Below are 15072 nucleotides of genomic sequence, written 5' to 3'. Positions count from 1 at the left end.
GTGCCATACATGATTGTATCAATAATGTTAATAATATTGACCAACATTAATTTCCCAAATTAAGGTGGCCCGAACCTATTTATGTGCGTGTTGGTTATGTTTTGGAATTGTGTTTATCGGCAGGAACGATTGAACCGATTTCGATGATTTTTGACATCTTTTATGAATAGTAGTTAAACTTTAAAAAAATGTGATTTATTTTCTTGTAGGTATAAAAATGTTTGACATATAGGCATATGTTTAAAGCTGCATTTTTACAAAAAATGACAACAACTTCGAAACCCTAAGGCAGATTTTTCTCTAACTTCAGCAAACAAGCCTCAGAGCTTATTAGTTTTAGCTAGTTTTATATCTGCAAGTTTGAAGTCAATGGTGACCATAGAACTGGCTGCACAAATACCTGGTCAAATTAAGTCTGAAAATGCAATGTTAACACATTTGTGAAAGTTGACCCACAAATAGAGGAAAACTGCCAATGGACTAATCTCCTATCTCCAAGAGTATCCTTGCCCAAAGCTTCAGTTGCAAGAAACTGAGAAATCAGAAACCTACAATGAATACAGTTCGCAATACAAGAAGAACAACTCTATGCTAAATGCGGGGCAATATGGAAGAACTTCCATTCATCAAACTTACTTTGTATTTGTCCCCCTCTTTTCGAAACTTATCTTAACAAGGCAAAATATAGTATCTACGAAAAAGTCTCAAGAGTTTTTAGCATCCGCACAGGTTTCCATTATGGGGAGAAATAAAGCCAACAACTCCAGTACTTCTAACTAACCATTTAACCAATTTTTTCAGCTGCACTGAAAGCCCTTGTATTTGGTAATTATTCAAGCTTTTTAGACTTCACATAAAATTTGCACGGGAAGTTTGCCACTTGGGGATAAAGGTGAAGAAAAATATGACAAGTCTTATTAATTATTCTTTTCATTATATTTCCAATGACAAACTGCCTGTGCAAATGTGATCGCACTAATCTAACAACTTCAAGCTTGAATAAATTACCTTATACTACTACATGAGAAATTTCTGCAATTTGATTGCCTTAGTGCAGTGGCATTTCAGCTTAATTTGAAATACCTACATGTGAAAATTACAAAACCTTTGCAGGTAGTAGTAAAAACAAATAATAGCATGATTTGTACATGATATTTGGCATAAATACTACTTGTGATATCTCGAAATTGTCTCCCATTGCACTCGCCCAATGGCTCGTGAAATTACGCATGACAATTTCGAAATATTACGCGTGGTATTCATGCCAAATACTGTCACTACAAATCATGCTATTACCTACACAAATTTGATCTGGCATTTGTACACTGTCAGGCAGTTCTAACGTCAAAACTGACTTCAAAGTTGCAGCTATAAAACTCGCGTGCTCTGAGGCTTATATTTGCTGAAGTTAGAGAAAAATCTGTCTTAGGTTTCGAAGTTATTGTCACATTATGTAAAAATGTGGTTTTAAACATATGCCGATATCTCAAACGTTTTTAAACCTAAAAGAAAATAAAGCACATTTTCTTAAAGTTCAACTATTATTGATTAAGCTAGCTGGATGCCAAAAATCATGGAAATCGATTTAATCGTTCCTGCTGAAAAACGCGATTAAAAAACATAACCAACACCCTTATAAATAGATTCTGGCCACTTTAAATGAAATTGATTAAGATCATGAAGTTTGAAACAGCTGTGAGAATTCACTTTTTCAGTGACGTTTTCAGTTTGATGCAATCCAGAAATCTTGCTGCCATGGCAACCTGGCATAGCGACCTCTCTTCTCTATTTCACATTATACATGTACAAGACACGTATACAGCAGTACACATACCCTGATTACACTGAAGGCAAGTCAATTAAGTCAACTTTGTTCAGGCAGAATATCATTTCCAGGGGCTTTCAAGAGGCATTTTCTACCACAGATGCCATGTTGTTTCTTCAGAATAAATACAAGATTGGGAACAATGCCATTGAAATGTCCCAGGCGTCCCACGACATTGCAGGGTTTGAACGTTTCACAGATCTAAACCTGTTTAAATATGCGTTTAATGTCATTCAAAAGTGGGAAACAGATGCTTTACAGTTTTATTTGATTGTGCTTCTTTTTTGTCAGTATGGTAGAAGGAGAAGAAAGTACATGTAGCCGGCTAAGGATGGCTAATTAGCGGGCAGTTTTGGCCCGCTACCAGCCCTTATTGAAGGCATTGATAACTTACTGTTTGGAACACAGTTTCCCCATTTTCTATCTCTGGGGTAATTGTTAGTTGTTGAACACCACAGCAGGGAGTGAGCAGTATCTGTACAATTGTTGTATGTTCTTCCACCATAAACAAATGGAAACACACACTTTGCACCATCAATGGAATTGCCTCCAACAGTATAAACTATAAGAAAATAAAAAATATTTATTAAGGCATTTTATTCAAAGTGTCAGATATAGAGACCACAATAAAAGCATGTACTGTACATGTAACTTTTGACACTACGACAACAAAGTGGTCAAAATACTGGAGTGTGACCACTCGAATGAAACCAGCTATTCAGAAGTATACTTTCATGTGGTGGCGCCCACTTTTTTTCTATTTTTCAAGACGTCAATTTTGGCCACTCATACAGGACTATACAATCATGTAGGCTTGGACTGAACAAAAATGAAAAAGAATTCCTGTTCTCAACATAATTACAATAATTTCATTATAAGTATTCTCAAACATTTCATATGGTAAATGTTGGGATAATCTGTTAAGATCTTTGTAACCTCCTTTTGGCAATTTAACTTTAATTTCTTCTCATACCATTTTCTCTTGATTATAAAAAAAACATTGTGTCTGTGAGAAGAAAATTGATGTCTGTCGCTATCAGGACCTAAAGGGTTTAAGGTTCCTACAATGTAACTACAGGGCTCACTGATTCATCAAGGGTGCAGTCTGACCAACAATTGAAGGTGCAAATTGCTAAAAGTCAGAAAGAGGTGCACATTTGGAAAGGAGAGTGTCCTGACTTGTGAAATTTTGGCTGCTGATACTGCAAGCTATGTTTCAGGTTACAGGGATGTCACTGGTCGATTGCTGGCTTAATTAACCATCTGAATAAAAGCCTACCACCAGCTCAAATTCCTTTTAACACGAGAGAGTCAGAGAAATTGTAAAGGAGCAGTTGGGGTAAAGCAAGCTTGACTGGTACTGTTAACCCTTTAACCCCTAAGAGTGATCAGCATCAAATTTCTCCTTGTAATGTCGTATCAATACCTTGTAAAACAGAGTTGTCATGAGAATTACGGACATGATTACCCAAGATGAATTTGCTTGATATTTTATCAACTTCTCCCCAAAACTACTGTAGGAAATGCAAGGCTGTGCTCTGAGAAAAATTGAAGGGAGCCCAGTGCTCTAGTCTGCTACACAGCCGTTTTTAGTGTCGTCACGCAACACTCCTCCCCACTAATGACAACACTAAAAACAGCTGTGTAGCAGACTACCAGTGCTCTGAACTTGTGAAATCCAGTGTGCCCAGTATATGATTTCTACGAAAAAGTTAAGATTTTCTAGTCGCCCAAGAACAACAGTTATAGGCGCCACGAGCCACCAGGCTCTGCTAGAGCACAGCCTTGAAATGAATAGGGGCAACAAATAAGGATTCATATTTTGATCTTAGGGTTTCAAGGGTTAAAAGCCTGCTTAGCTTTTCCTTAGCTACATCCCTGAGGCTACAAGTACCACAGGGAACGCGAACACTGTATTTGCTAATAAAATAATGAAATGTATTTACGTTTGTTCCTTTGCCTTTATGAATCATTTTGGAAGGGATTTGAATCCGATCACAGACGGTTAACATTGTTGTTAACTCTCCACCAACGGCCACAAGAAGAGAAAAGAGACAACAAAGGGATGAAACTTAAATGAGGGCACTTTTATTTTGAGGCGTAATTACCCTGTTCAGTAATGAATAAAGTCGGCTAGAATCCCACACCTCAATTAATTAAAGGTTCAACTATACAGGGTTGTTGGTTTCATATGTTTTGACGCCCGTTCTCCTGCTTAGATTTGCGTTGTTTTTAGAGGCTACTTTTGGTCCAATCTGTGACTATATATACTCGACTTGACCAGAAGTAAGTTTGCAAGATCACACGTGTGTTTTGTTAAGATGGTTCTATTGTTCTCACAACGGTCTCTTTTGTTTTATTCGACAGCTGCATGGATGTGTTGGAAAAGGAAAACAGATCATCATACCACGCTGAATCACGCGGGATAAAAGTTATGCGACACCTGTTTTGGAGTATCTTTGAGCGGCCATTAGAGTGGAAATTTAAATTTTTAAAGTTAGAAAGCAATTTGATATAGGTGATAAGGAAAAAATATTTACTGCTTTTATTTCCAATAATAGCAACAAGAATCATAAACTGAACAATCTCTTTGTAAAAAGTTGCTTTGATTTTAATAATAATTCTATCAATTGTTTTGTATCTGGAACGCAACTGAGGAAAAAATATAATTTGACTCACCAGAAAACAACATTGAAATTATTACGAAGAGGATATTCATTTACATCGCATGTCGCAGAAATTGCAGACAAAGGCTGCCGGCCATCGGATCGAGTTTCCTCGCGCATTTCCACGCGTGAGACTGGTCAGGTCAAGTGGAGTCACAGATGGTACGAAGACTGCTACAGAGTTTCATCCCTTGTCTCTTTTCTCTTCTTGTGGCCGTTAAATTGAAACCCGAGATCATCTCCCAAGGATATCGAGAGTTAATAGTTAACATGACAATATTAGAAATGTGAGATGAAACTTGAGTGTTTTATTAAATGTCTCTGATCGGATTCAAATCCCTTCCAAAATGACTCATAAAGACACAGGAACGGGTAAATATATTTCATTATTTCATTAGCAAATAGAGCGTTTGGGTTCCCTGTTCCTCAGTAGTGAGGATACGTAGCTACTGCACTACAAACTCAACTTAACACTACTGTAGTCACATAAATGTTATCCTTGTTGGTCTGTTTGGCATTCATCTTTTATCGCATGCTGACATTTATCCATTGTATAGAGGTAAATTTGATGTTTCAACTTGTGGATTGTATTATATAACAAGGATTTCATTAAATCAAGGTTCTGTTCGATACATTTTACTACAATTTTGGCCAGGCTGAAGAAAATTGTTCCTTATACTAAGGACTTCATTATATGGAGGTCCATTAAATTGAAGTTCCACTGTGGCTGGTTTTTATTTTTGAAACATTGTTACGTACTTGTGTTAGTTTTTGAAGTGTGATCTGAGGTAGGTCCAGTACCAGAGGAAGATGTTCTTCCACTAAACCATCTCCAATCAAATTCATCTGACTGGTCCTGCGTGTAATTACACACATTCTGTTCAAAAGTGCAGTCCTGTGAAGTGGCCCCTAAAAGTAAAAAACTGCCTGGTAAGTTTTAAAGTCTTCACCATAGTTAAGAGTGAAACTGATGTTTATACTAGACGAAAGCTAATTGCAATTGGGCATGTCAGCAGTCTTTCTGCAGCATGGCTGCAGCCTTGCAGGATTAATGCAAAGAAAGCAACAGTACACTTCAGCCAAAATGTTGTTTCAAACAGACAGATATGTAGGAGTTCACTGAGATGAAGAACAGAACTTAATTTGTGGGATAAATTATAAAATCACGTACATACAAGTTGACGCATAGCTGCAAAATGAGTATACAACGGTACATACATTTAACTGTGTTGGTCAAACATAGCAATAACATACAGGTACATATGTCTTCTCAAGCAATTGGTTACCACAGCCAGAGGTTTCTGAAATTCCCTACCTTTTCTTTGACATTTCCCTGACCAATATTAGTCGAAATAATGGACTCAAACCTCCCCTCACATGCAGCCATGATCCTCTCCACCCATTTATTTATGGTTTCAGCACGTCAAATGCAGTGTAATGTACATGAATTGAAAGTTCCTTAGCATAACAAATTATGGCAAAAAGGATTGATTTTCTTGAAAACCCAACATCCCCTTGTCGTTCAACTTTTACGAATTAAATTTTCCCTGACTCCAAGAGAATTTCCCTCACTCTACCTGACCTTGAAGAATTTTTTTTTCTCTGACCATTTCCTGACCTGTGGCGACTTTGTTAAGGTAGATATTTTTAAAACACTTTTTAAAGAGTCATGCATGGACTATTGTAGTTCCAAACCAATTAGATGTCGAGTTCAAGCTCTAAGGGCTGACACTTTAACCGTGGCAGGATTAGCTCAGTCGGTAGAGCGTTTGACTGCAGAGCGGGTGGTCGCGGGTTCGATTCCCGGGGCCGGACCATTACTCAGGGTCTTAAAATGACTGAGAAATGAAGGTAATTCCTTTGCACTGCAAGCGGCGAGACCTTCGCGTGGCTCGGATGACCATGTAAAATGGCGGTCCCGTCTCCATTAGGAGACGTAAAAATAGTGTCCCCAATTAGCACTTTCGTGCTAAATACATTGACAATCAAATAAAGTTGTTTTTTTTTTTTCCCAGGCCAGGGGCTAGGGATTCACCCATGGCTAGTATGAGCATGACCCCTAGCTATTTTCATAGGAGAAAAAAGAAACAGAACCTACAATCCTAGTCACCTTAAGTTGGGACACCCCGTGCTGTACCCATATTCTGACAAAAAGTTGTACTCCTTCACCCCCAGTGTTGATTTTGTTGCTTCTGGCAAGCCAACTCGCAAAAACCAACATTGAGAGGGAAGAACATGCAGACCTCTCAAGCCCAAAAGACCAATAACCTGGAGATCAAGGTCCAAAAAACCTGGAGACTTGGAAAAAAGCCTGGAGATTTATTGACCCCATTAAAAATAACTAAAACCAGGTGTTCATCAAAATAAAGAACCGGAATCGGAATGACTCTGATTCTCTTCGTCCAATGAATATTCATCGTTTTCCACTGTTTTGACAACATGGACGAAACATATCTAGATGACATGATCAATACTATTGTGACGCAAACAAACTATTGTGACATTTCAAAATGGCGCAGATTTTGAACAGACTCACCAACAACACCGACAACCTATTTTCTCGATTTCTTGCCTCGGAACATGCGCAGGCTGCTCACAAACACACAAAACAGCCAAAGACTGAAGTGGGAAACATCTCCTTGTCAATGCAAAAACATTAAACATGCTCGTGAAATCAGTGCAAAATCGATCGATTTCTAGCGAAATTTGCCCAGAAAATTCCCACAAAATCGGCTATTATTTACCGATTGTTTTATGGCGAATGAAGCCCCGAAAATTTCCGCGAAATTCCCACCAAACTGGTTGATTTTTCCAAGAATCTCTCAAAATCCCGCAAAATTTGGCTTTTTTTTCCGCAACCTATCAGAAGCACTGTATGGATGGTTGGCTGAGCTCAAGTTTTTACTTCTACAATACTCAAAGTAGTCAATAAAATTTAGGGCATTTAGTCCAAACACTGTCACGTAGCAGTCCACTACAGACAGCTATAAAAATTATCTTAGATGTTGAACCGCATGCCAACTTGAAATACTGTATTTATTTAATCAAGCATCCAACCTAAAAATGGGGCCTGCCTCAATTACAGCGAAATTCGTTCTATCACACTGTGCATTTTGCAAAATTCGAAGGAATTTTGGCTTTTTCTGTCCCATCAATCATCTTAGTGGACTTCATAGGAAACACATGTTTACTTACACATACTCAAAAGGTCCTGTTTTTTATTTGTGATTTCCTTCGCTATTCTTGAGCAGTATAGAGTCATTCTCAGCCAAGCTGGGCGAACACGTTACATTACGATTTGCATTAACCCCGCCTTCACTCAAAAGGTTGACCAGTTTAAAAAATTAAACTGGTTTGGAAATTTTAACCTAGTTTGAAAAATTTAAACTGGTTTTAAAATACAAACTAGTTTTAAAAAGTCAAACCAACAGAAAATTTTAACCCATAACATCTATAAAAAAAAAAAGGAAAACCGCTCTAAAAATTACCCAAACCCAAAAAACCGCAAAAGATGTTGATCCCCACTGAAAACCAAATACAAAACCATCATAACTGAAGATTTATACAGCTCAATTTTCAAAACCCTGGTCTAGATCTCAAACATTAATGATATGTGGAACATGGGTACCAAACGGTAAAATTGAAGAACAGTTCCACGAAAAATCTGTCAGCCATGTGTTAGTAGACTGTCATCCGACAGTTCACCAACTGTCACCGACTAAGCTTTGAGAAAGGCAAAACATGTCAATCAATCTTAATTATGTTGTACGGGAAAATAGCCTTAAGTTAGCCTGAAGTATAAAAGAATTGATTGTGTGTGAAGCTTTATTTTACTTGAAGTCCTTAAAATTTACTTGTCTTGAAATATTTCTTAGCTCATTTAGGCTCTAGTGTAAGGACTACCAATGAGGGAAATTTTGCATTTGCAAAAAGCTCTCCTATAGGTGTAAGCCTCAATCAAAACTCCAGAATCCCACATTACAGTTTGGCCTCTATTGACTGTAAAATAGAAGCACATTATAAAATAGCCTAACATGTGACTGCACAGAGACAAACAGAGGAATCTAACCTGCCCTATTCTTGCTAAAAAAAAAAAGACAACCAGATGCTAAAAAATGAAAAAATACCGGAAACCACAATAGACAACAAAACCGAAAAAGCGATGTTTTTCAGTGCAAAAACTGAAAACCCAACCTAAAGAATGGCCAAAACTGAAAACTCGAAAACCCAACGCCCCCTCTTTAAGAAGATAATTGTGAAAATATAGTTAACTTTCACAACAAACACAGAATTCATGGAGAATTGAGACTTATTTACAGTCAAGCCAGGTCAAGCGTACCCCCCAAAATTCCATTAATGAATTTATTATTTGAAAGTTAAGTCCGTAGGCAGTTGTAGATTTCAGATTCGTCTCTAGATTCTTGCATGAGTAATAAGCCATGAATTCACACACGATTCAGTCACAAAATTTCTACCAGCTCAGTTTCCCTGAATTTGATGTAAATGTCTTCAAAGAATTTTAATTGATTCAAAGATTTTCAATCTGACCAAATACAGACAAGTTCTCGTAAATTATTTACTGCTCATTACGCATGCAGTAATTCCGATTTGAATTTGATTAGTTACAGGAATGACTAATGCATTCATTTTTCAAATAATCAATTCATTAATAGAATCTTGGGGGGTACGCTTGACCTGTTTTGACTGTAATAAAAAGATCCACTAAATGCCTACAAGAATCTTCTGCATTATGTGAAAATTAAAATTACAGTATCTAACAATTTTATGGAAAACCAGATGGGTGGGGGGGGGGGAGCTCAAGCAGTTTTGGAAATCCAGGTGGAGGGGGGGGGTTAAAGAATGTGCCTTCCATTGGGGGAGGGGGCTGGATTTTTTCTGGAATAACCCAATTAGCACCCACCTCTGCCAACCATCCTCTCCCTTTTAAAAAAACTGAAGTGGGCAAGAAGAAAATTAGTCATTATTTTCTTTAACTGCCCTATCTGCTTCTTGTTGACTGAACCATTTGAACAAGTTATGCTGTTAGTTCGCTTATTGACCTTACTGACAATAAGATAGAAAATGACTAAAGGTACTACTAAGAGACCTCCCCAAAGTCAGAGTTGTTACAAATAAACTTTCAATGATCAACTACAATTCTGCTCTGGCACATCTTCACACTTTGTTATTACAATTATTGCTGTTTTGTTTTTAACTTACTTCTTGCTGAAAATCATGAAAAATTTACAAAAGTGTCCCAAGAGACCCACTAGAATACAAGTCTGTCTGTGACTCAATTCGCACCTAAGTAGCATTGGCTAGTCTAGCTGAACCCACATTATCAAGGTCCTAACAAAAAACTTGATACATATGGTTAATTAAAATCGTATGTACATTGTACTCTCATTAAGTCTGGCATGGTTGATGAAACAAGCAGGATAGTGTTTGATGAACTGTGGGTTGCTCTTTCGGCTCTCTTGGGACATTAATTCATTCATTGGGAAAACGAAACACACAAGATAAAGTCTATTCAACTCATTTCATAAATTATGCGTACTTATGCACGAGAATAAGACAAAATTTGAAAGAAACAATTCTCTAAAGTATTGTCACATGACCTGCACTGGGAAAACAAAAAATAAGAGCTATTAAAGAAATCTATTCCATTCACCAAAAGCATATAACCCTGAAAAGGGTTAAGCTTATACACTTATATTTCTGCATTCACGTGTTACAGGGCAGCAATATGTGTCAGAAAACGCCTAAAAAATATGATTAAATTTAATCTCAATGAATAACTCTTGCCTGTTCCCCGAACTGAATCACATCTGTTATAAATTAAGTGTAAAGATACAAGAAGCTTCAAGGCCGAAGATCCTGCTCATTTGACATAACAACAACAAGTTTATTCAAATTACGTATAGCTTACAAAGCTTGAGCCCGCAGTTAGCAAAGGCTATTCGAGGCGGGTACAAGAGAAATAAGAAAATTCTATAAATAGATATTTATATAATTAAACGAACAATCCTAGAAGCAATCTAGTTTGTCGTGTGGTTTATAGCCGGAGTGAGACAGGAAAGCAGACTGTACTTAAAATAATACGGAAGTACACTATGTTATTTTAGAATTTTACTGTAATATCAGAAACTCTAATATAGTCGTCCTCTTTTTCCAGTATTTCAAAGAATTTTCCCTTTAGTTGCCTTCTGAATTGATTTTTTTTTAAGTGTTTTGATAGAAAGTGAAATACTGTTCCAAATCAAAGCACCGGAAATAGAGAAGGCTCGCTTCATATTTTCAGCTCTAACTTGTTGAACATATGGTAATTTTTATTAGTAACAGATCTAGTCCGGTAACTGTGGACAGAGGACAGTTTCGTGAACATATTCTCAATGTTATCAGGAGCGAGATTATTACGGACGTCGTACATTAAAAGGCTCATTTGCTCAAATAGCAAGAACGACATTACAAGACCGCCATTAAAAAAAGGAAATTAAGCTTATCAAGAAAAGAAACACCATATCAACCACTTAACCAAATATCACGTTCATAAAAGACATTAAAGCTTACCGTAAGATATTCTAGCTCTTTCGAATACCGGCCACGAAAGGGTTTCAAACAATGGCGGCAAACTTTTACTCAGGTGTGTCAAGAGTTCAGCTGAGAGGCCTCGATTTCGCGATTCCCCGCCCTACCCCCGACCGTTGCTCAAGGAAGAAAGGTATCAGCAAGTAAAAACAACTGTTTACATTTTGCCGTTGTAATCTAAAGTTTCCGAGAAAATTTGGAATGCAAAGTATGCGGAGCTTTAAATACGGCACTTCCTCTGTCTGCAGCCATCTGACTACTCAGCGACCTCAGCTCAAATTCGTCAACTGCGCTTCCTTCTTTTAAAAAATGTATGCTAATTTCCCCTCTCATTTTTTGGAGCTTAAGAGGTCAAAGAAAAAAATGATTACCTAAAAAAAAAACATTGACTTATTTATAAGTAAACATCGCGCAAATCCGAGCGCAAACAATTGACCAAACGCGCCTGTAAATTCCTAGGTTTGGACGATAAATTTATGATAAAAAATATCACTTGAAATGCAAATCGTTGACTTCATAACGTGAGTGCACCACTTCAAAGGCCAGTATAAGAATTTTGTTTTTATGAAGAAGAAGTTCATTAACAAAAAATTGTCGCCCTGCACTCCAAACAGAACAGTATATCAAAAGCCAGGAAAAGCGCTTGCTCTTTTATCACAGCTGCAAACCGCTTTTTTATAACACGCAAAGCTCACCCAATTATATTATTCTGTTTATATTTTTTTTTTCTCTTAACTGCATGATAACCTGCAAATATTATTTTTCTACGGATAAAAACCACGTTTAATTCCACTTGGGCAAGGCGTTACGACACCAGCCGCCGCCATACATCTACCCACGTTGAGTGAAAAAGTGAAGAAATTTGGGAGCGTGTGAAAGGCGTTTCCGTCTCTAACAGGGAAAACTCGTTACACAAGCGCGCGAAATCAATTCCCTATCAGGTTCACAACGATGACATAACCGACTTCGGGTTTTCGACCCTGCTTTTTTATTTAACTATAAATAAAAAACAAGCTATAAGACATCATTTGGTTGCTTGCGATATTATGGATTATGAAAGGCGTAGATTTACCACTGTTGCTGCGAACAAACAAGCACTAAACAGAACCGTAAAAATCAAATTTGGTGGACGTGTCAAAATGTTAAAATCGTTTCCTTTCCATGAAAACTTCATGTGTTTATATCCAGACAACTTTAATACCCTTAGATACCATTACAAAAGGAATTATCACACAAATAACCCGCGCGGTGAATAATAAATAAAGAGAAGCGATAATATACTTACCTATGATAAGCCCAAAGAGAGCAAGCAAAACTGCCCCTCGCGGCATTTTCAAGGAGCGCTATGGTTTGAAAAAGCCAAGCTCCTGGCTTTTGTGTGATTTATAACCCGTTTCTGTGAACACCAGAGAAAGAGTTCCAAGCCACAAGAAGCACGCTCTGGGTAAAGAATGTCAAATTACACTTTAACATTTAAATCTATGACAATATCAGCGTTTCTCTGTTCATGCTTCAATATTTATATTAACATACCCGGACAGAAATAGACTATGAAGATACACAGAGAAGAATATTTTTTGACCCGCAAGCCGTACTTGTCACGCACAGAGCGGGCGTAGGAAGGGTGTAGAAAAGCACTTCAACATTTTCTCTTTTTCCATTGTCACACACTAATCATTGTATGACTTACTACAGTGTACGCATATCGATGAAAAAGATTTTACAATTTATTTACACAGTTATAAACAGATTTAGTCCCACAGTAAACACAATCGGCATTCGTACGTTCGATGCAGCTGAGCATTGGCAGTAACAATTTTAACACCAAAGAAGATGACATGGTATTTTAGGAGTGAAAAATCCAATTTCTTAAAACGGTACATGGAAACAAAACTCAAATTATCACTTCTTGTAAGCTTACAAAACTGTGAATAATAAAGTTCGCAAGTTTACTCAACGGCACATGCCGTCGCATCGTACCAGGAGTCGAGTGGCGCCAAATGTAGTGACAAATTCTGTTGCCATTCACAGCCTCGGTCACAAAATTTAGCAAACATTTTAAGAAAACTTGGAGAACAATTCTTTTTATCTGACCCGTTTAGTAAATTTTAGTCCTAAGATCCACAACGAGTACTGAAGCATTTTCGAGATCTCAAACTTCCTCGTGCCAGTTGTGTTACTGAAGTTGGTGAAGAAAAAATATTAAATTATATGAAGGGGGTGGATCACAGCAGAAATATCAATTTTGTGAGATCTCAAGCTGTTATCTTGCCACAAAACACAAACCAGGGCGCAAATTTTCTACTTTCAAATGCACAGAGCAGTTCAGTTGAATAATGCCAGGACAAAGGATAATAGTTCAAATAACGCTACGCTCAGTTCTATTGAATGGAGTGAGCCTACATAACACAGAAGTTCGGTTGCCATGCAAAGGCGTGAAAAAAGTAAAATATGACAGCTCGAATAAATTACCTGTTTGGGTCTCCAACAATCTAAGAAACGACTCCACTGCATCCAAGCACTACAGTACGTCTTCCTTCGTTAAATAGCGGAAGAAGAATATCAGTGCAAGCAAACCTCAGGGCAATCCGAGGCTGGTACGGAAGACCTGTTCAAGAAAACCCAGACACGAAGTGATTGCACTCTCACAATACATGTCAATCATTTGATTCTTGTGATATATAGCCAATCGTATTGGGTGACCAGCGGAACACGGGAGGTCGTTCTCCACCACTCACAAATCTACTCAGTTTGCTGTGATGCATGATGATTTTGTATGTTGCCGTTTTGTTGCTTCTTGAACGCCTCCCTGTTTATCTCTTTTACTGAATTTCATGCTTTCGCGACTCAAAAGTATTCATGTCTCGTCAAAAAGGGCGGTTTAATAAACATTTCCGTTGTATTTGTTGTTCATTATAAATAAATATCACAAACCCCAAGTGATAATAGATTGTAGTATCAAATCACCAACTGGCTTAGCTTGGGTTTCCAAAAGGTCGTTCCATTTCCAGTAATCGAGATTTCTGCAAGGCAAGCACGTACATGAAGACCAATTAACCATAGATATACTGACTCTGTCTCTTAGAATAAAACCATTAATTTTAACCCAAATTGTTAGGCGCGACTAAAACCCAAAGGGAGGGGCCCTTCGCCTCACTCTAAGGAAATGTGTCGTTAGACGGACAAGGTATAGTGTTTTGGCGCGTCTCTACACTCAACAGGCTCTAGCTATGCTACTTACAAGGTATTCATTCGTAAGAGAGATTTCCTCTTCTACCAGAGCTTATTTTTTAATCCTAAACAGGGTTATGTTTTTAAAAATTCTCTCAGTGGTACCCCTCCCCCCACCCCTGCTAGGGTTTGGACCCCGCGAACGTGAAAAGATGTAATTTCATATTTCATAGAGTAAATGTTATGTAAGCGTTTCCATCCTGCACGATCAGATCGCGTGCACAAGTTCGGTACACGTGATCTCGTAGAAGGAATGTACAGTAAATCATTTTAGGTATTTTTTAAAGAAAAGAATGCCTTTTTTCGCAAAACATTTCCAAATGCCGGACATCCTTAACTGTGAAGAAGTGTCCCTAACACGGGAAATCATAATTCATAGGACCCCTTGCTGACAATAATAATTGAGAGAAACACAATTTGACAAACAGTATCAGCAGGAATTTTTAATGCGAAGGTTGTTTTTCCTAAGATCAATAATGCAATAATAATGTAAATAATAATAATAATAATAATGATGATAACTTTAATTTTTAAAAACACAACGACATTTTTCGATGTTTCAAACATCATCTTCGCCCGTACAAGGTATAATACTAGTACACTTTTTTTCTCTTTTTTTTTATAAGAATATATCTTATAAGAATATCGAGGCTGAAATTTGCGAAATTTTAAGAATATTTTAAGAATAAAGCTGAGGCTGAGACTTTGAAAAGGATAAATATAGTTTTGGCTGTCTTTGTCATTCCGCTAACACCATGCACA

The 15072-nt window shown here is 37.4% G+C and overlaps 1 protein-coding gene across 1 annotated transcript in view; it reads right to left on the bottom strand.

The window, feature by feature from the left end:
* The window catches only part of LOC140929020 (MAM and LDL-receptor class A domain-containing protein 2-like), a 151707-nt gene extending 137964 nt beyond the window's left edge, over window positions 1–13743 (bottom strand). Inside the window, exons 1-4 of the mRNA XM_073378838.1 lie at window positions 13552–13743; window positions 12365–12519; window positions 5251–5400; window positions 2220–2387 (exon numbers count right to left, since the gene is read on the bottom strand). Of these exons, the coding sequence (XP_073234939.1) occupies window positions 2220–2387; window positions 5251–5400; window positions 12365–12410 (364 nt within the window). The 5' untranslated portion in view covers window positions 12411–12519; window positions 13552–13743. The remainder of the gene's footprint in view (window positions 1–2219; window positions 2388–5250; window positions 5401–12364; window positions 12520–13551) is intronic.
* Between the last annotated feature and the right edge of the window lie 1329 nt (window positions 13744–15072).

The sequence above is a fragment of the Porites lutea genome, chromosome 2, assembly GCF_958299795.1.
Source record: "Porites lutea chromosome 2, jaPorLute2.1, whole genome shotgun sequence".
In the NCBI taxonomy this organism is placed as follows: domain Eukaryota; kingdom Metazoa; phylum Cnidaria; class Anthozoa; order Scleractinia; family Poritidae; genus Porites; species Porites lutea.
Note: the sequence above shows the minus strand (reverse complement) of the source record. Positions and strands in the feature narration are given on the sequence as shown.